The sequence below is a fragment of the Vigna unguiculata genome, chromosome 11 (assembly GCF_004118075.2).
Source record: "Vigna unguiculata cultivar IT97K-499-35 chromosome 11, ASM411807v1, whole genome shotgun sequence".
Classification (NCBI taxonomy): Eukaryota; Viridiplantae; Streptophyta; class Magnoliopsida; order Fabales; family Fabaceae; genus Vigna; species Vigna unguiculata.
In genome coordinates, this window is record NC_040289.1 from 37,516,012 (window position 1) to 37,537,580 (window position 21,569).

Consider the following 21,569-nt stretch of genomic DNA (forward strand, 5'->3'; position numbering starts at 1 on the left):
ATTTTTATGCTAGCCCTTTAAGTATTATCATAAGGAAGATTTTTGTTATATCTGAACTCAGATATCATAACAATGTTACTCGGCATAGATTTTATGCTCATTTCTCACAAAGAATTAACGATTGTATATAATGGTGATAGTTACAAATACAAATCAAGATTGATTAGGTACAATCAAATCTAGAATGGACAACCTTATTTTATTCTTCATCCACTTCAAGCCCCGGTATATATTCCAAACTAACATCAAATATGACTGGACTGCTTGGAGCCACCCTTGGTCTTCCAGGAGCAGAAGTAAGGCCTTTTGGAAATGCCAACTGCCAATAAAACACAAAGATATATAGTCAACAATCAGAACAGAGCATTAGCCATTTTTGTATCAGTAAATGAAAATTATCATAGCATTGAGTGCTTCTTCTCGATTGTCAGTGCAATTTTCAAGCACAGTGTTCATAGTCAAAAGTTGCAGTATTTTTTTTTCAATGCATTCAATGTATGTTTCAGAAGTAAAAAGACACATATTACACGATTCAGGTGATTCCGATCACTACCGGGACGTATCTACATTTTTTTTATTTATATAAAAAAAACTAATTGTGTTTTATATGTAAATTGGTCTTCATCATGTTCAAAAACCATCTAATAATTTCTGGGGAATCTAGCTTGAACCGTAAAAATGGAAGCTTACTGATCCAGGTATGTACAGTCGGCGCTTCCCTCCTACTTTCATGCTCAGAATACCTTCATCAAGTCCCGGTATAACCTGTCACTCATTGGGCTGAATATCAGTTAATATTCAAACGCATTGTCAAACACTTTGGCCACAAAGCTTTTGTTTGCCAAGTTTGAGTACTAACTACGGTGAAAGAGAAATTCGAGTTCAGATTCTCTATTAGATTTTTTGATGCTATCATATGTTGATCTTAAAATTACACTGATGTTGATATTTTAAAAATCTTTTTAATATATTTTAAAATATCAAAATTAGTGTCCATCAATGTATTTTGAAGACATAGCAGAGGAACATCACAGACATAGCAGAGGAACATCACAGAAAAATCCAGCAGAAAATCCAAATTCGAGAAATTCTTAAACTTTAAGATATAAACAAGAAAAGCAATATCCAGAGTTTACCTGACCAGAACCAACGCGGAAAATGTAAAGCTGTCCTTTCTCCAGTGAACTGTAAAATTGGAAAGGGTGGACAAGAGAAACACAAATAAAGAACTTCTATCTAGGTATATTCACAGGCTTAAAATTCATTTTTCAGCATAGTGCATCCATGTGATGTGAGTATACATAGAGGTGAAATTTTTTAATCAGGATTCAAAGAGAAAATCTTCAAAACCAAAATTGGAAGTTAACATCAAACTGAAAAAGGAATGGACAAATTGAAACATCAGAAGCAGTCCAAGTGTATTGGCTGTTTGCTAAATATGGTTGATTGACGATTCTACTAATAAAATATTTAGATGTCCAACGTATGATTAGGCATGGTTGTGTAATTCTGCACATTCAAATAAAACTTCGCATGCATGCAAAACAACAAAAACCATTTCACGAGTACCAATTCATGGATTGAAGAAATACTGATGCAAATTTATAATACCTGTCAAATATTTGTCCAGATGGAACCATTGCAACATAATTAGCGGCCACCTGAAATTATATTTCATTAGTCAAAGAGGCATGTGGAAATGAAGACAGTCTTGGTATATTGAGAAAAAAATCATCTACTGACTGAGGACTTTACTCCTGATAAATATAACTTTGAAGTTTATTAAAGGTTGAAAAAGAATGAAGAAACTTTAATCTTCATAGAAATATCAAACTTCAGCAAGTTCAGAAAGGAGGTGGTCTATTCCTTTCAAAATATGCCTCCAATGATTCAAGTGCATGAGAAAGTTATGCAGTGCCCCAAAGGTTAATTTTGATGCAAATGGAAGAAAAAAAATTCAGTTTGTTCCTTAAGATCCAACTTAAGTAGTCATGGATTGATAATCTGGTTCAAATTTGGCATTGGCTTCCTTTCTGAAAGGTCAAGACTGGCAAACAAAAGACAGAAATTTGACATACCTGAAATCCAATTGGTGGACTAGGACCCTGCCCTACTTTAATATCCTTGTATTGCAAACCAGATCCTGTAGTTACCATAGGCACCTTCATTGCATAAAACATTCAAAGACAAAAACTGTCATTAACTACGGCTCTTAAATTGTTAGTAATGTAAAATCCATTCATCTAGTGATGATTAAGGTCCCAAAAAACGTGTAACCTTCAACATAAAATGCTATCACATCACATCGGTTAAATATTTCTACCAAAAACAACAGATTCTTCATTGCATGACATTGAACATCATGTAGTATCTTATGTAGAACTATAAGAAGCTCTACTCATTCAATAAGAACGTAAGATTCTATTAACCAGAAAGAATTAGGAGGAAGATTAGGCACTGTGCAAGGAACTTAAGGCTTAAATTTTATCAAGTCAACGAAGGGGCTTGCTGGTGACTAGCAATAATTTGTTAAAAACCTTATCACTGTAGGTTAACAAATCTATATTAACCACTTTTAGAGACAAGAAAGTACAATGAAATTGTCCTATTTTCTGCGACATTCATGTAAACTTCCCAATATTTGACACAATTCATCATCTTACAGAAACATGTCTTCTATCATCACAGTACAAAAGTGATGCATTGTAAGCAATGTACATCAATCATCGTCAATGTTTAAGCAGAGAGAAGCACAGAAAGGAGGCAAATAAGGGGACTATGCAATCTCACCATACATTTTCAAGCTCTTTCTCACAAGTCTCATCACATAGTTTTGGCTTTTCCTCTGGGGGCAAACCAGCTCCACTGGCATCCAATGAACCCATGAAGAGGCCCGAGACTCCAAGAGCCAACCCAAGAAAGTTCCGACGTGAATTGGCATTAAACATAGCAGTGTTGCATTCCCTTCTCTCTGAGGACTCCACTTTAACAACTAATCTTCGAAATTTGTCAACCAAAATGCTCTGAGGAGGAGTAAAAGAGGGACCTTTACCACGAGTAGAACCTGTCAAATGGGAACTGAAGTTCAGAAAACAACTCTACCATTGAAGAAGGAAATTGGGTCAACACTGTGCAGAAATAAAACTGATTTCACAGTCTATGATCGTCAACTGCTTAGTGATTCGTATGAATAATGTATATGAACACAACACAACTTTTCTTTTTGTGTGTGTTTTTTGGAAAGCCTGTTATGCATTGTTGAGTTATGGTGTGAAGGAAAGAAGTGGGAATTATGAGGAAGAAAAAGAAATGGGGCTACCGAGTGGGAGAAGCAGAGAGGAAGCTATGGCAGACATTTCCGACGATGTCTTGCGACCATGTCCCCAAACGCAGAGGTTGCTTTCATCCTTATCCTGCAACGGGGAGGTGTATGAAGAAGCAATAGTGGGTGCGGAAAGTAATTTTCTTTCCAAACATGTGGATCAGATTGCATGGACTCGGGTTGGTCCGGGCTGTGACCCAATATGTAACCTTCGGGAATAAGGGGATTTCTTTTTGCACTCACATAGTTTCTTTTTACACTCTATATGTAAACATCCTTCCTTTGTCTCTATATTTAACTAATTTAATTTATAAATAATGTTTCGATTCTGATCCAAATTTGTCCGGTAGCTATTGTTAGAAACAACCACCACGTTCCCGATGTATTGTCCGTTGTTAGAAACAACCACCACGTTCTCGATGTATTGTCCGTTTTGAAGCGTTTGAGCTCCCTCATAGTTTTTTCTTTAAAAGATGCATCCGAAGGTAGAGGGAGATAGGAGTATTTAAACTTGGTTTAACCTCGATTCTTAAGCGATGTGAAACTTATTAGATATACCGAAACAAATAATTCTGAAAATATAAATACATAATGATCTAATATAGATCCGCATTCTCATTACCTATATTTTGTTTGAAAATTACAGGCATTGAATTGTTCGTATCAGTATCGTATTCAATATTACATTCATATCTGTATTTGTACTATGTGAAACTATATTTTTTGCATGTAGCAATGACAATGATAAAATTATGGAGAATTCTTAGTAAATGTAAGAACATACTTAGAGAGTCAAATTGTTAGAGTATGGCAACAATTCTTGGTGTTGGTTTGAGCAAGCATAAGCTAGAAACTCAATGTGAACGGACAAACAAAACATATGAAGCATTCAAACTACGAACTGAAATATTTAATGTCAGAATTGTTAAAATAATCGAAAATGAAAAACGAGAAAAGTTGTTAAGATTAGTTAAAAAAAGAACTTCAACTCTGTATACTATATAGTCTAAATACGACCTGGTTATATATTAATTTATCAAAACCAAAACGACTATAATATAATAATATATGATTATTTAATATTATAGTATAGTGAGAAAATTGACTCTATAACAAAAATGAAGTCCTCCTTCTTAAAAAATAGTATTTTGAGAGTTGTTTTCTTTGTCATTATTATCTCAAGTGGCTTCACTTGCACTGAGTATCTATATTTTTATCATTTACAATTTTTTTTATCAATTTCAAACACTACTGCTTAAGTCTAATTTTTATTGATTTGATTTAAATTTAGAATGTTAATGCGTTGAGGATGTCTTTCTTTTATATAAAAAATTAATTTTAAAATTATTATAATTTTAATCAATCCTAATTTGAATTTGATATTTAAATTTTGACACGTTGTATCAATAAATATTATATCTTTTAGTTTTTATAATTCATTTCCATAAGTCTCTCCTCAATTTTAAATTTCAATATTAGACACACGACTTGTATTGAAAATTACGTCTTTTATTTTTGTTCTCTTTTCACATCTATGCTTTTTATTCATACTAAAAAGTTTCTAGTTCATTCTTTAATAAATATTTAATAAATATTAATAATTTCTTCTTAGAAATTTTTAAAATTTTCTTATTTTACTGTGTTGAATTTTATTTATGTCCTTACTTAAATTCTAAATTTGTATGGATAAGATTTTCATCGGGAATCAAGTATGAGATGACCAGAAACAAATAAAGATTTTATTCTAAATGTTTAGGAAAATTGTATATTTATATTCCAATATATTAGCTAGTACTAAACTTTATTTATTTAGAAGATAATTTCGAATTTAGATTTTATAAGAGGTATACATTGATTTGGACATAAAAGTGGAAAGAAAATTTATAAGTTTCAATTTTTTCTTAACGAAAACTAACATATTAAAATATAGTATTTATTAATTAAAAAGTATCTAAAATTCTATATCATAAACATTCGTTTAAGTCCGTATTTTGATTTTGAGAATTTGATATGAACTTAATTGAAATTCAAATTTATAAAATTTCAAGAGTCGTATTATAATATAGAATAATATTAAAGATTATATAATTACACTATAAAATATTATGAGTCTTAAGAATTTGTAGAAAGTATAAAAATATGAAAGATATAAGAGACAATATATAAATTTCAAACTAAAACTTTAAAACAATATACGTATAATTTTTTATTTTATTTTATTTACATATTTTATTCTTGACCATTCTTAATTAATAGTGCGACTTCAACTCACACTTAACTCCACTAATATTTTTAAGTGTTAAAACACAACTTTATAATTTTGTATGCAATTTTTAATTAACTTAACCATTAAAATATTACTCGTGACAATTGCAGATTCTGGTTAGGTGCTGTGCCTTCATTGTTGTTTTTTTTTTTCTATTTGTCCCATTGGATAGCCCTAATAACACGTCTTTGAAGATATTCTTTCTTTTTCCCATTATTTTTTTTTCTCCCTAATTTGCAAAAAAAAAAAAAAGTGAGTAGTTAGTTGGAATTTAGAACACGAAAAAAGATCCAACTTGCTATTAAATTCCTTAGTGAAAAACTAAAAAAAAGTAGGTGGCAATATCTGAGATATTCTAAATAAATTGGTTAGGTGAAACCTATTATTCTTTCATTTTCCTATTGCATAGTCAAATATGAGTTAGTCAATTCAACTTTAAACATAACATATTTACTCATTATTCTTTCATTTTCCCTATCACGCTACATCACTCAAAACATAACATATTTGCACCTTTTCTTTGTCAACACTGTTAGCCAAAACTTACCTATCAATTCTTTCATCTTTTAAACCCTTTCACATATTCAACATCAAACCGTGTATTCTCTTTTCCAACCAAATCATGTACATGTTTTAGATTGACTTAACACCATTTATGACCAAATTCTACAGTATATACTTTTTTTTTTTTTACATTTATTAGTGTAAATAACTTTACATTATCAATTAATTATCTTTAAGTATAAAACAATTTTTTTCCACATGTGCTTATTTTTACATGTTCAGAATAATTCCTTCGAAGTATGGTTAGTTTACATATATATCGAATTTAGTAGTAAGTTGGAAAGAAAGGTCGGAGAAGATTATGAGTTTAACTCCGTCACTAACACTTGAAAGTTATATAAGGTTGATTTAGTAAGTTTATAAGAAAATATGAGAGAAATCGTAAATTTAACTCTCCAACTAACAAAAATACTAATGATTAATATTTGCCTATAAAAAATCTTATATTTTACATTTTTTATTATAATTTACACTTAAAATGTATTTGATCGAACTAAATTTTGATAACTTTTTCTTATTAGTTGAGGTAACATCTTCTAAGTGATTTTGGAATATAGAAAAATGAGAAAACAAAAAAATGAGAAGTCACTTAGAAAATGTCACCTCAAATTATAGAAGAAAGTTGTTAAATTTAGTTGTCAAAATATCATTTTACTATTTGATTTTAGAATACATAATGATATTTTTATTTTGGTTATAATAGTACACTAAACAATATAGAAATACATGAAATTTGGTATTGCTGGGCAACTTCCAAAAATCCTTGGTCAACACGTAATCCATTGAAACCCATGTCCACCGAAAAGGCTAATGAAGTCCAAAAAGAGAAGCACAAATCTAACACACTTTCTTGTTCCTTTCCTCACTCACTATAAAATGGCACCAACACCAACACCAACACCAAGCCACAACACAACCACAAAACAAGCTTTCATTGCTCCTTCCAATTAATAGTTTGAGATACAGTAGCAGCAGTAGCTACCTATAGCTATACCACAACAACCCTTCTTTTCTAGCTTTCACCAAACCTTTCATCAATGAGTTCTTCAAAAGCATGCACCCTTTTGAATTTGGTAGCTGTTGTTGTGTTTGTTGCTATTTTGATCGGAGAAAGTAGGGTGGAGGCAAGGGTTTTATCTCACTCTCAAGAGTTTGCATTTGCAAGAGCTAATAACCTTCAAACATACACCTCTTCAGCCTACGAACAAGCCAAGAAAACCATGGCGTTTTGGATGCAACGTTTGGCTTCTGGACCAAGTCCTAAAGGTCTAGGTCATTGATTTCTTACCCTACAATCCTAAACCCTAAAACACACATTTTCTGTTCAGATAAAGATGTTTTGACAACTTTCTCTTATAATCTGAACTTGAAATAACATTTTCTGAGTGATTTTAGAATATAAAAAATTAAGAAAATAAAAAAAATGAAAAACAAGTTAATAGATGTCACCTCAAATTATGAGAGAAAGTTGTCATGTTAAAAAGTTATTTTTCCGATGATAACGTATAGTTTACATTCATAGTTCTTCGATTATTTCATTGCTTGGTTTTTGATTTTTTTTTTCCTTTTTCAGTGTGATTTCTTTAGGTCAAGATATACATATAAAAAGTCTATTGACGTGTAAACACGTACACACTTATGTATATTTTATTAAATAATAGGATTCTTTATTAATTACATCAGTTCTCTATATCTCTTTCAGCTAATGAACAGTGATATGTTAAAAGTGATGATGCTCAAACTTTGTCGTATAAATAATTGATTTGGCGCAGACAAAATTAATCTCTTTGTTAAATGCATTCTCAAATTGAAGTTTTGAATTGTCAACTTTGATGTCTGCAAAATTCAACCCATATTGCGTATATTGACTTCATCAACTTTCAAACTAACAATTTAACATCAAGAATAAAATCAATGGTGGGAAGCCATGTTAAGTATATTTCTATAATTTGAGAAAGATATATTAATAGATGTTGGATCAAGTTTTGGACAACGTTTTGATGATGACATTTTTATCACATAACCATTTTCTTTATATTTCTTTGTATGAAAAATATATAAATTTATTGTGTTTGTACAGTTTTTCTATTAAAAAAGGGGTGCGTGATTTTTTTGGATTCAACAACGGGACCATCCCTCACCAAAATAGGGAAAAGAAAAGAAAATAAATAAGTGGGACCCCTATCACATGATATCCAATTCCAAAGTCAAGTCTAAGATATATATATATATATATATATATATATATATATATATATATATATATATATATATATATATATATAATCTATCTAAAATTGTTTTAATACCTCAATTCTAATCTAAAAATCGATTCCTTAATGTATATTTAAACATATAAAAAAATTTACTTAAAATTAACCTTTGAATTTAATTATTGAAAATACGAAAAGAAACCAAACATGTAGGGTAGATGATCTTTTCCTTCATATCTCCCACCCCTTAAAGAGTGTTATCTATGAGTCTGTAAAAAACTTAAATACCCAATTATTACCCATGTGCGTAGTAGCATATAAAAAACTTCAATTATTAATCAGCTTCATTAATATATTAGTAGTTTTTTTTTTTAAATCACTGGGTTATTTTCTATTTTATCTCTAATAATACCAATTACATAAAAATAAAGATTAAATATATTTTTTGTCCTTCAAGTTTAAATGAATTTTAGAATTAGTCCTTTTTCGAAATTTTATATCAATTTATTCTTTTATTAGAAATGCGTGTATTTAGTCATTCTTACCAACTTTTATTAAGTTTATTTGACATTTTAAACGTATTTTATGATAATATTTAAGTTAACATTAAAACGAAAATGTATCAAACGGTGTAAACAATTCAAATACTATCGTGAAATGCGCTTGAAACGTAAGATAAACTTAACAAAATTTAGTTAAAACTAGCATGAGACCCGTGCGTACGCACGGGTCGTGTTTTTGTTTTTAAAAACTTTTGTTTAGAAAACGGATTTAATATTATTATCAATAAATCAATAATTTGATTTAAAAGTTATAGATATTTATTTCTGAATTTTAAAATATTGAAACAACAAATTCATCTAACGATTATGTAATTATACATTTACGTATAATTAATTATTGATATATATTATGTGTTCTATGTTATATGTTTTTGAGTAATTTGGAATAAATTATTTGTCATGATATAGATTGTTATTTTGTTTGGATTACGAAATCTCAGTTTAATTTTTTTAGAAATTTAATTACAGTATGTTGTTTGTGCTAATAAATTTAGAGTTTTGGTGAACATTAAAGAGTAAAAAACAGGTGTTAATTTATTTGTTTTGGATTTTGTTGTTAGATTTAAAAGTTATTTTTTAAAAAGAAATTAATATTTATATTTACATGGTTATAAACAATATGTAATAATTATATTCTTTAAATAAATATAATTTTGAAATAATTTCCTACAATTAATTACAGTTATATATTAGTGTTGTTATATTTGTTATATTATTCTCTTATTCAATTATTTATTTGACAATTGATTTGAATTTAAGATCAATGTTGGTGAATTGTTTTATTTTTTTGTGTTTTTGTTTCTTGTTTAAACCTAGCAGTAGATTATTAGAGTGGTATGGTAAACGTTTTTACTACTAATTTAATATATCTCTCAGAATACGAAAAGATGGCGGCAAAACCAACTTATTACATGTCTTGTCGTGGGGATATTTTTTTTCCATGCTGATTGGTTTGGTCAGGGGGTTTTATTTCGTTCAGTCGTAACGTTTTGTGGCTTTAAATGGTAAGTTAGATCAGTGTGCGTGTGTTTGGTCAGAAAGAAGAAAGAAGCCATCAGCCCTGTGTTTGGTCAGAAAAGAAGAAAGAATCCATTATCCCTGTCGCAGTTACAGCAGCCTCCAAACGTTAAAATGTCTTCATCAAAGGCCATCAGCTTCACAAACTTTTACCAAAACTCAGTGACTGTCATGGAGCCCGCAGAGGTTGGTGCATGATTTTGTTCGTTTATTTAAAGTTTCGTTTTTTGGATATGAAAACCTAGGTTCTGGCGTAAAGTTAATCTTTTTTTGTACGATGGTGTTGTGGTTGAAGTATTTGTAGAAATTTGTGTTGAAAGTTTTCATTTTTATGAATGGTACTGCTTTCGTGTATGTTAGGAATGTCTGGACTTCGAAGTTGGTTTTTATGAGCAATGGGGTAAAATGCTACTGCTGGGGACCAACTTCTTTAGCGATCCGAAAGGAAATACCATAAATATAGAGTTTGAGGAGGGTCTTTTGGGTCAGAGACAGTTTCGTGGTGTCCAGAGCATTCGGTCTTTTTATAACGTCAACGATGTTTATTATGTGTGTACTGTTTACTGTGGAGACCGATTTTTTCGTATAAGGCTTTTTGATCTGGACTGGAATGAGTTTGACTACCCTGGTACAGCAAGGACTTCTCTTGGATGTAACCCTTTGTCTTCAATAAGGTTTTTCCAAGCGTTTAGGGTGCAGTTTATCCCAGCGACGGTATGCTATATTAATCCATTGTTATTACATTTACAGTTGCATTTGTATGGCATTGATTCTAATATAGTTCATGTCTTGATTGTTGTCTTAGATGTTGATTACTGTCCCAGATTACTTTCAAATATTCTGTCGGGATAAACTTGCGTTTCATTACGCGATCAAGTTGTATGATCCCCTGTCAAAGATGTTTGAAATATATGTGGATAAAGATGAGAATTTGAGGATGGTCCTGTTTGGTTTTAGTAGGTACATTCCATATTATGGGTTGACTGGTCCGTGTTACTTACATTTAAACTATGTAGGAAACAATGTATTTCTTCATAAGATATTCTCGGCTGAAGGAGTAGAAATGGATTATAACAGAAATTCGGGCAGTGCTGCAAACACCCAAGTTCCAGTTGCTGCTCCTAATTTTCAGAAAGAATTAAGCAATTATGATGTTAAAGCATCTTCTTTGGTAAGACAGATATATATAATCCTGCTTTCATACATGAATTCCTATCTATGATGCATTAACATGTTTTTTCGAATGTAGTATCTGGATTCCAAATTTGCAAAAGAATGCTTGATCAAGGGTCGCAAGAGCTACAGATTGACGAATGACCAAGCTCAATTCTGGGACTGTAAGATACGTTGGACGGGCAGAAGTTCGTATGAGTGTTACTTGACCTGTGGTTGGAAGAAGTTTTGCAAAGAAAACGGATTGGCTGCTGGTGATCGGATAAGATTTGTTGTGGAGGATGAAGAAAAGGGCGTAATCCACATATTGAAGAATTAGGTTATTGTAATGCTTTGAATATTTTGTCTGTCAAAGTATTACGTACATCCTACAAACACTTAGTTTAAGTTTCGTTTTTATGAATTTTGGAATATATAGTTTAAGTTTATGTTACATATTTAGTATATCAACATTAATGTATTTTGGAATGTTGATATAAAACTGCTTATTTATATTCACTATTATATTGACTATATCTACTTAATGATAAATATGTACACGTCTCTTAGCATTATTATACCAAGTTTCAGCCTTCGTTATCTTCATATTTTGATTAAGTTTAAAATTTAAATTAATATAAATTGAAATTAGCGAAAACTTTGAGTAAATGTAAACTGTTATTACCAAATATGAAATTATTTGTTAATTAGTAAAAGTATATTTAAACCTTAGTATTCTTATTGGTAATATCATTTTATAAATAACATTATTTACTTTTATAACTGCTACTCATAAATAACATAAATAACAATATAACTCTTACTCTAATATTACGTTAATAAAAAAACAAAATAATGTCTATATTTGTTTCTATATAATATTACTTATTTATGTTAAAAAAGTCAATTTTATAAATAAATTTAATGTCCATAATTTGATATATTTGATATAGTATGTATAGTTGTTAATAAAACAAAACGGATCTTCATTTGCATCAGCATATTTGATTAATAATGTCAGACATCTGGGAGGTGCGTTTGATAATTAAGGTAGTGTGTTTAGTTAAATATTCAGTATTACTTGGGCTGCTCGTATAACGTTGCAAGGTCTTGTTGGGGTTCAAAACATGATTAAACTGACAATTGTGGGAGGTTAACTACATATTTAAGGTGGTGTGTCAAGTAAGAGATTCAATATGAATTGGGCTAATTATATGGGTGCAAGACAATATTATAAGGAATTGCTATATGAACCTAGCAGTTATTTAACAATATTATCTGCGCATATAATTAATTCTTGTTTTCTTGTTGGTCAATGGCAGTTTGCATATTTAATGCACTATGACCAATACGAATTTACCATAATGTAATTGTCAGTTCAGACATGATAAATGCAAGGGATAACATCAAAGTACCACATATTCATTTATTACTGCAAGTCATTATGGCAAAAAACTTATACATTACGCCAACACATCATATTTAAGAATATCAGTTAAGCATTCTTACTCTGTAACTACTCCACATATGCATGGCTAGCCAAAAAAAGATCAGGTATGTAATCGTTCATTACACATTGTTGAAAACTTCTTTAAAAACTACATTTGTGGTAGCAGTCAAAGGCTTATTGTCGGTGTCATGGATTAAAATCTTTAATCCAGACTTGCTTTTAACTCTGGAAGCTGCAACATATAACTGACCATGACTGAAAACTGGTGTAGGCAGATACAATCCAACACAATCTAAAGACTGACCTTGAGATTTATTTATGGTCATAGCATAAGATAGCATGATTGGGAATTGTCTTCTAATCATCTTGAATGGCCATGGTGACTGAGATGGAGACATAGACATACGCGGGATGTAAACTTCTGTTCCTTTGTTTTTCCCAGTTATAATTTTTGCACTAATTACATGCTTTGCTAGTCTGGTAACTACTAATCTACTTCCATTACAGAGACCTTCAGATTGATCTAAATTTCTCAAAAGCATTATTGGTGTGCCAACTTTGAGTTTTATACTATGATTTGGTAATCCCGATGTTCTCAATGAATTTAAAAATTCTGGTGTAATACCGTCATATACATCAACGTCCATGGTATCTGATGTATCAATACAGTCTGCGCTGAGGTACTCTTTAACTTCACCTAAATTTGATCAATAACAGTTGTTAGACTTATATAATATGACACATGTATGAAAAAAATGATAAGTATGAGTTAAGCATCACCTGGAATAGAATCCAGAACAGATTTATTGATTTCATCCACTGTCTCAATTCGACTGGCTAGAATAGCTCGTGATATCAAAAACATCTCATCATTGAATTTTTGGTGTAGTTGTGGATAAGTGCTATTGATTATAGCTTGGATAGGGTCTTTGAAGTTTTTGATTAGAAATTCTGGAGGGATTTCTATATCTACTAAGCCATCATTAGGTTCATTCAGTGAACCATCACCAATTTTTATTATCCAGGAAGAAAACTCTTCAATTTCAGCAACAGTAGAGCTGTGCAATCCCTGCTGTAACAGTCGCATGTTTTTGGTCAAGTTTAGAATCTGGCAATGTTCCCAAAGGTAGGATGAGTTGATTGTTGCATGAACAATATCAGACCTGCTTCCTCGAGGGATAACAGGAAGAATTTGTCTAAAATCCCCTCCAAATACTATTACTTTGCCACCAAAAACGAAATCTGATTTGTTGTGTTCTTTCATGATATCTTTTAAAGTTCGATCTAGTGCCTCAAAACAAAACTTGTGTGCCATTGGTGCTTCATCCCAAATTATGAGGTTTGCCAATTTCATCAAATCTGATAGTTCACTACCTTTTGTAATGTTGCAGACTGAGTGTTCAAGTGTTGGAACTGGAATTTTAAATTTTGAATGAGCTGTTCTACCTCCAGGCAATAACAAAGACGCTATACCACTTGATGCAACTGTTAGAACTATTTTTCCTTCACAACGAAGAGCAGAAGATAATGTATTCCACATAAATGTTTTTCCAGTTCCTCCATATCCATATAAAAAGAACATGCCCCCTTTTTCATCATGCACAGCATTTATAATCTTTTGGAAAATATGTCTTTGTTCATCTGCATATCAATAATAATTTAGATAAATAGCAATGACTTGTGTTGCAAAAATATTAGGAATAAAAACTTACCTGTCATACTGCTAAAATTTGTTTCAAAGATACGTAGTTCATCATCCTTGTTATAATCAAGTTCAGCATACACTAATCGGTTGCCACAGTAATTTACTGCAAAATCATTAGGATAAGGCATGGAGGGAAATTCCTTTAATGATCTCCTATTGTTCTGTAAAAGCTTCTCAATTTCAATCAAAGTCAAATTTTTCAGTAGTTCAAAATTCAGGTTGAGGGCTGCAACAATTAACATGAGTTAACATAGTTTCATATCCAAAATTGACATTAATATTGTTAAAAACTACTTCACCTGGATTTCGTGCAATAATTCTTTCATTATATAGAATTCCATCAGAAAGCATTTCCCATGTTTTCTTCCAAACTTCCTCAGGTTTGTTGATACTATTTGACATGAGCATAGTTACGAATAATCTCCTCAAGAAGTTTCCAGATCCCCATTCATTGGCTTCCTTGATAGCTTCGATGTATTCTCTATCATCTGCCAAAAATCCAGAAGCTTCACATGCTTCTCTAAATGTAGGATAAGTTATGCTTTCAACAGTTCGCAAATCTATGTAGGATATTGGACCTTTAACAATTGTTAGCATCCTTCTTAGGTAGAAAAGTTCACCAGTTGCAGGGGGAACCCAAATAAGTCTTCCAATGGTATTTCCTTTTTTCCTTGGTTTCCAACACCTTTGATTCTTATTATACACATACTTAGTAACAAATTGTGGATATGTTAGTTCCCTTGCATCTGAATATTTCTTGTTGCACTCCATCCAACTGGTGAACATGGACTCCCTAACTGTCGGTTTTGTCATGATATCATCAATGTCATCATCATCCTTGAAGTACACAGATTGCTCACCTGGTAGATGAAAAAACAATCGTTCAACAGCTGGATTTCTTCCATGAATTGGAAATGAAAATATTCTCCAACATGCTTCGCATGGAGAAATGTATCTACAATCAATATATTGTTTGATTTCATCCCTTGGAATATCAGTTGAAAAACCTTGGTTCTCATTAGAAACAATCGCAGCAGTAATTCTATCATAACCCTTATTGATGTACTTAAATAAGTACTTGATTGAATTAGAACGGTTGCACCATTCTACATTGACATGAGCCTGATATTTGACTAATATTGTAGGATTGTAAGGAACCACAAATCGATTGTCTAGTGCAATATCATTCTTCACAATGCTAACACCATTGTTTCTTCTGCGATAATGAGGAAAACCATCTTCTGAAATTGTTGTAGTATCTTCAAATTTCTTTGGATAAAATCGAGAACATGATCCATTTTTCATGCATGGAGATGATATCTTAGACATTCCACATGGGCCGTGAATCATATGTTCTTTTACGCAGTTATACAATTCTGTATCTTCTTTGGCACATGGTATTTCAGCTGAGATTACTTTGTCAATATCCATGGCTGTCGGGTACTTGCTTGATGGATGCAAAAATAACAACAAATGAGCATGTGGCAAACCACGTTTCTGGAATTCAATACTATACATGTCTGCAATCATACATCAGTTACATGATTAGAATAATCAATTAAATGAAACAAATAAATAGTAAGTATATGAAGTATACAGACATGCTATGACCCTTCCCAATATGTTCTTCTTTGTTAAATCTGACAATAGTTGGTCAAATTTGATTCTGAAAACTCTTGCAATGATATCTGGCCTATCTGAAGGACTTAATTTTAAAGGGTTCAATATTCTGCAAATCTCTGGCCATTTTGGATTGCAAGTAAAAGTTACAAAAAGATCTGGGAATCCTACATGACCACATATTGCCATCCCATCAAAATATAATTGATCCATAAATCTCCTACCACCGACAAAGCTAGATGGAAGCACAAAACGTTTTCCTTTTTGTGAAGCTTCTGTGTAGCTCTCATTGGTTGGTTGGCAGAGGTTACTATATTTGTCAACCCTCAGCTTGGACTGATTGTTTCTGATGAATGATAGTCTTTCAGACTCAATCATTGTATATCCATCTACAACAAATTGTTGGAATAATCTTCTCGATCTAAGAATAGTCATTGGCTCACATTGTCGGGTTTGAATTCTGAAACAAAACCATTCCCTAATTGTTAAGCGGTTACGTTTGAGTGCCAAAGAATCACGATGACTAATATCATGCCTATATCCATCTTCACCATAGGGAAACAGCAGCGGATACTGATATCCCAAGTAGCTTGTGTGCAACTCGTTTATTCTTTGTAATTTTCCTGTTCTGCTTTCCATAATAATATCCCTAGGAGATGCAGTGTCAACATCTCCTACTATTAATGCAGCAACCTCTGAAACGGTGGGGATGTTGTATATACGTCCATCGTTATGCCTATCAGCAATAAGTTTCAATTTAAGATCATGACATGGCTGCTCCGCATATTTGTCCCTTGCCATACGAAAAGATTTAGCATGGACATTGTACTTATCTAGCATGTTTGTTAATGTTCTAACAATTTCAGCATCAATATCATTGTTGTTCCTACATTCATATATGGCAATTGATTGAGCAGATCAATACAAACATGCTACATAATATAATAACAATTGTTTAGACGAATGAATTGTACCTTAGAGATTGAATTCTGTTGTGTATCTCGTTTTCAGTATCATAAATATATAATTGAGCAAACTTCGGCTGTTGTCCAATTGGTGGAAGAAGACTACCAATTCTGTGGCATGATTGTCCTTGGATTCTCAAATTTGGTGGACCACCTCCATTGTTGTATTTATTGTCAATTTTTGCTCCAGGTGATGTAAATGCAAACATCATGTTGTATGTTCTAATATTCTTCTGATAAGTTCTGCTCTGTTTTGAATCTGATTGAAATAAAAGTTGACTTAGCTCATCCGGGGGTTTTTTCAACATTGGCAATTCAACTTTTCCATTTGAGCAACATAGCTGAAAGTTCGGATTAATCATATGATGAGATTTGCCAATGCGTTCTTGATACCACATATATGCATTGCAATGCTGACAAACATATATCGGATCTCCTATATCTGCATACAATTTGGAAATTAATATAATTATTAGTTCAAGTTCTCATATATCATAACAACTATGTTGATAAAAAACTTCGTAGATTACTTATCTTGCATTAGTCTCCATGCTTTGATGGTTCCTATCATCTACTTCATCAATGACTGCGTAATTAATTATGATCAACATATCAGTAATAATGATGAACTGTTAATTTCATTTCAAAATAAAATTACCTTCTACTGTTTGACCAAGCGATTCAGACTCATCTGAATATGATTCTACTTCATGAACATCTTCCAATACAAATGATTGACTTGGTATATTCCCTTGATTTATGTTAGTCACATTATTCACAGTGCCTTCAAACTTGCGAAGCAAACTTTGAGGAAACTTTCGTGAGCCTGTAACATTTCTTTGAACATTCCTGAATCTAATATCAGAAGATCCAACTTCTGATTCCATATGAATCATATCTTGATTAACATAATAAGTTGTTACATCTGCTAATGGGGTACAATCTGGCATTTTGTTTTCAACGCGCTTCTGATTTTTGTATGTAGCTTTCATCCTCTTCTCTTGCATTATGAGTTTTCTTTTTATTCTTGCTCTTGAACTGCAGATTCTATTTTCATCGGCCATCATTCTACATTAAACACAACACAGAATGATAAATATTTGGGAAACAACAACATTTGCATAATATATAAAGGTTATACTTGAAGATCATAGAAAAACTTCTACACAAAATTTTGAAAACATTTCAGATATAGTTGATAATACTGGTTTGTGAACAGATAAATGAAACAATTCCAATTAATGAATAATAATAGTAAGCTCTGCTTTAACCATTTAGAACAGACTTGATTTATCAATTCTCATCTACTTAACAATTAAAGGTTGTGTTAACATAATGTAATCTAAAGATTTTCGTAGTTGCATGATGCTGAATAGATGAGTCGTGAAATTTTTACCGCCAAAATGAGCACCACTATAAAGTCATGTCAATGCGAAGCATGATTTGGGGTTCTTAAATGCAAGTCATTTCTACCTAATATGTCTAATCTGCCAGCTTTATACAATTACATTTCATTATATTATATATAATATTGTACATGCACATTGCTCTTACACATTGCTTGTAGCGCAGGAAACAATAATCAAATGTACTGCTTTAATAGAATACAATATCGTACCATCAACATTAACTATTGCACGTTTTTGGCTTTAATAAATGCGGGTTTGATGATTGCTTGAATGAATTATGATATCCTACTGCTCTATAAACTTCAACGTATCTTTATTAAATGCATGTCTAATCAATCCAGATAATATGTTATAAAAAATATAAGAAAATGTTAAACTGAATGCATAGGTTCGAATGTAACAAAATGAAGATATATCAACGCGTATCATGGTAGTATACTTAAAAGAATATTAATAACACGTTGTGATGGTAGTCTTCCTTAATTCTCATTATGGTAGTATACTTAAAACAATGCATAAAAGGTTGAATTCTGACTATAAATACATAAACCTCTGCACGGTTACAATTTTTTTTATAATCGACCTTAGTGTTTAATATTAATATACAAAAAGTGTTCAAACTTTGTTCAACGTAAGCACAACCAAAACTCCTTAAAATACCAAAGAAGGTTTCCCCAGTACAATTTATCAAAACAGGAAAGACGAATGCATCCTTTGAAGGAGCCAAAACATTTGTAAGGAAACTAACATACAGTCTTAAGCAACATTAATTACAATAATTTCCATAGCTTTCATAAATTAAATATCATTTCTCCTTCTTGATAATCTTCATTGTCTTCGTGGCTGACAATTGGGCTAATGGGAGGTCCTCCAAAAGATCAAAATCCATGAAATTTTCTGGAATATACTGCATGTCCTCATTGTCACTGGTAGTGGAAAGATCTTTTCTGGGCGTCACACATAAAACAACATCCGGATCAAGATCAGCAGTCCTAGAAAGGCACATCTGCAATGAATCATATGTTTAGTCAAATTACGTCTTTAAACTGTCTAGTAAAATTAAGACACTAAATCTATCTACTTATATACTTACTAATGAACTATCAGTATCAGCAGATAAATCGCATGCTGCATTATCACCACATTCAGCAAGTTCCAATGCCTGGAAAATTTAACATTTAAAATTATAAATCTTGATTACACCACAAATCATACCTACATTAAAATACTTACTAAAGAACTCCCAGTATGAGTATGGACATCAGATTCACTGGCACTCCTACCTTTCCCAACCTCAATTGCCTGCATAACTCAATATACATTAAAACATACAATACATGAAAATGGGAATTAACAAAACCAACCAATTTAATAAGTACTTACTATGGACTTGCCCTTACGAAGCTCTGATTGATCAGAACAGTTTTCCTTAGCTTCAACAATTTCCATTACCTGCAAAATTTGATTTCTTTAGTTCAATCTCAAAATACAGCACATAATCAGTACACAAAGATTAAAATAACCACCTCAGTTTGTCCAAGAAGACTACTAATGTGTCCTATGATTTCACGATCAGTTGAAACTCTCATTACTGAAGCAGGTCGGTTATTTCCTTGTGGCTTGACCTTGAAAGCCAAAGTACAACCCAAAAGAACGTCTAGATCCTGTGGAAAACACTTAGGATCCTCCTCACCATCCTAATATATTTTAAAAAACAAAGATGAAATCAAATGAGTATTATTATGCCATTATTATATTACTAATGGAAAAGAAAAAATATACAACCTTGATCATTTTCTTTCGCAAGTCACCAGCAGAAAGACCAATTAAATTGATGCAGTCTTGGTCCCAAAGCATGAAGTTAGCAACCTTTTTTCCATCAGTCACTTGAATTTCAAGCTTGTACCTGAAAACATATATTTAATCATAAATAAGATGCTTGTATCCGAAAACATATATTCAATGACAAATAACATAATTTCACAATACAACTATTACTAACCTCATTTTTGGATACTCATTATAACCATCACAATTCAAACACTTAAAAGAACCAACTTCATATGTTCTTTTTGCGCATAAGTTACAAACCAAGTAACTCCATCCATCATTTCCTAAATTAAACTTAAGTGTATGTGCAACAGTAACACATGAAATCTCCTACAACAATAAAAGAAGGGTTAATAATAACAAAAATCGATTATAAAAGTATACAAAATCGAAACTACCTCTATCACAGTCAGGATCTGTGAAACACTCTTAACAACAGTTTTATACATAAACCTATCAACATGACTAATCTGGGAAGATCCACTATATTGGCTTCCCTCCTCGAAAATTTCATGAGCAGTAGTTCTACACAATAAACATTAGTTAGTACTTATGAAATACAAAGAGTTATAGAATAACATAGTCGTTATATAAAACTATTACTTTGAAAATTCCTTCCTAAATTCAATCAGTTCTGATCTATCATCTCCCATAAACAACTTCGATCCATTCCAACAATTAGACAATGACACCGGCCATGGACCTATAGACAAAATAATTGAAATAAATTTCCATTTAACGTAGACTAATCAATATAACAAACATCTCCAAATACGATGAAACCTGAGGCAGCCTTTATCTTTGCCTGAGTAAGAATAATAGCTGGATAAGGTGTGTCACGACTTTCCCTCCAATAACTAACCAAACGCAAACAATATGAATCCCAAAGAGTACAACAGATTGACGCACCACTACAATAGACAAAAAAAAAAACAAATCCAAAACACCATTAAAATGAAATAATCAACTTAATCTGTGACATTGAAAACACCATTACAATTCAAAACAAACAATTGAACCTCAAGTCCTTTAGGTCAAACACAACATTTTTGGAACTTGGTTTCTCCTCCACATTATCCACCACACCAATGACATCTTAAAATGGAAAAACAAAATAGTAAGTAAAGACAACAAAAAAATAGAAAACAAATATAAATCAAGGAGAAAAACTTACCAACCAACAAATCTGCAGAATAGTTTCCATCAATGATATCCTTTATACTCTTGAACTTCCAAACTTTTGCAGGAATACTGGCAATTGGTTGTCGTCGTACAGATGTTGCTCCAATAAACAATAGCTTATAAGGGTGGTCGCAAACTCTATATTGAGCTCTGTTGTTGAGAATTTTGAAGTTATGCATTATATAACTTTCTCCTTCCTTTAGCTTATCTTCCCACGTAGCAATGTCTTCCTTCTTAATCATAGCAGGGATAACATCACCCTGACCACCATAACCATCCATAACCATCAAATACATACACATACAAAATAC

General features: G+C 31.7%; 3 protein-coding genes and 1 pseudogene across 3 annotated transcripts; 1 reads left to right on the forward strand and 3 right to left on the reverse strand.

The window, feature by feature from the left end:
• Positions 1-24: 24 nt before the first annotated feature.
• Positions 25-3,437, reverse strand: LOC114169283 (peptidyl-prolyl cis-trans isomerase FKBP16-3, chloroplastic). The gene is made up of 7 exons (XM_028054359.1): positions 3,320-3,437; positions 2,796-3,064; positions 2,079-2,162; positions 1,612-1,661; positions 1,137-1,185; positions 691-765; positions 25-319 (listed from the first exon to the last, which is right to left on the reverse strand). Exons 1-7 carry the CDS (start codon positions 3,354-3,356, stop codon positions 200-202), a joined length of 684 nt encoding a protein of 227 aa, XP_027910160.1. The 5' UTR covers positions 3,357-3,437; the 3' UTR covers positions 25-199.
• Positions 3,438-9,637: 6,200 nt separating this feature from the next.
• LOC114170692 lies at positions 9,638-11,523 on the forward strand. The gene is made up of 4 exons (XM_028056224.1): positions 9,638-10,131; positions 10,306-10,659; positions 10,751-11,116; positions 11,195-11,523. Exons 1-4 carry the CDS (start codon positions 10,060-10,062, stop codon positions 11,435-11,437), a joined length of 1,035 nt encoding a protein of 344 aa, XP_027912025.1. The 5' UTR covers positions 9,638-10,059; the 3' UTR covers positions 11,438-11,523.
• A 1,143-nt stretch (positions 11,524-12,666) lies between these two features.
• LOC114170409 lies at positions 12,667-17,844 on the reverse strand (annotated as a pseudogene).
• A 1,707-nt stretch (positions 17,845-19,551) lies between these two features.
• Positions 19,552-21,539, reverse strand: LOC114170410 (replication protein A 70 kDa DNA-binding subunit E-like). Its single transcript, XM_028055887.1, has 9 exons — positions 21,251-21,539; positions 21,096-21,171; positions 20,860-20,987; positions 20,680-20,779; positions 20,475-20,601; positions 20,249-20,406; positions 20,032-20,152; positions 19,773-19,943; positions 19,552-19,698 (listed from the first exon to the last, which is right to left on the reverse strand). Exons 1-9 carry the CDS (start codon positions 21,537-21,539, stop codon positions 19,615-19,617), a joined length of 1,254 nt encoding a protein of 417 aa, XP_027911688.1. The 3' UTR covers positions 19,552-19,614.
• Positions 21,540-21,569: the final 30 nt, after the last annotated feature.

Excerpts from the sequence above, each read along its gene's own strand:
- LOC114170692 (XM_028056224.1), top strand. The coding sequence starts at position 10,060 with ATGTCTTCATCAAAGGCCATCAGCTTCACAAACTTTTACCAAAACTCA. Across the intron at positions 10,132-10,305 it reads CTGTCATGGAGCCCGCAGAG|GAATGTCTGGACTTCGAAGT; the intron begins GTTGGTGCATGA and ends CGTGTATGTTAG. Across the intron at positions 10,660-10,750 it reads TGCAGTTTATCCCAGCGACG|ATGTTGATTACTGTCCCAGA; the intron begins GTATGCTATATT and ends TTGTTGTCTTAG.
- LOC114169283 (XM_028054359.1), bottom strand. The coding sequence starts at position 3,356 with ATGTCTGCCATAGCTTCCTCTCTGCTTCTCCCACTCG. Across the intron at positions 1,186-1,611 it reads TCTGGACAAATATTTGACAG|TTCACTGGAGAAAGGACAGC; the intron begins GTATTATAAATT and ends CCAATTTTACAG. Across the intron at positions 766-1,136 it reads TCCGCGTTGGTTCTGGTCAG|GTTATACCGGGACTTGATGA; the intron begins GTAAACTCTGGA and ends AATGAGTGACAG.
- LOC114170410 (XM_028055887.1), bottom strand. The coding sequence starts at position 21,539 with ATGGATGGTTATGGTGGTCAGGGTGATGTTATCCCTGCTATGATTAAG. Across the intron at positions 21,172-21,250 it reads TTCTGCAGATTTGTTGGTTG|ATGTCATTGGTGTGGTGGAT; the intron begins GTAAGTTTTTCT and ends TTCCATTTTAAG. Across the intron at positions 20,153-20,248 it reads AATGAGTATCCAAAAATGAG|GTACAAGCTTGAAATTCAAG; the intron begins GTTAGTAATAGT and ends ATATGTTTTCAG.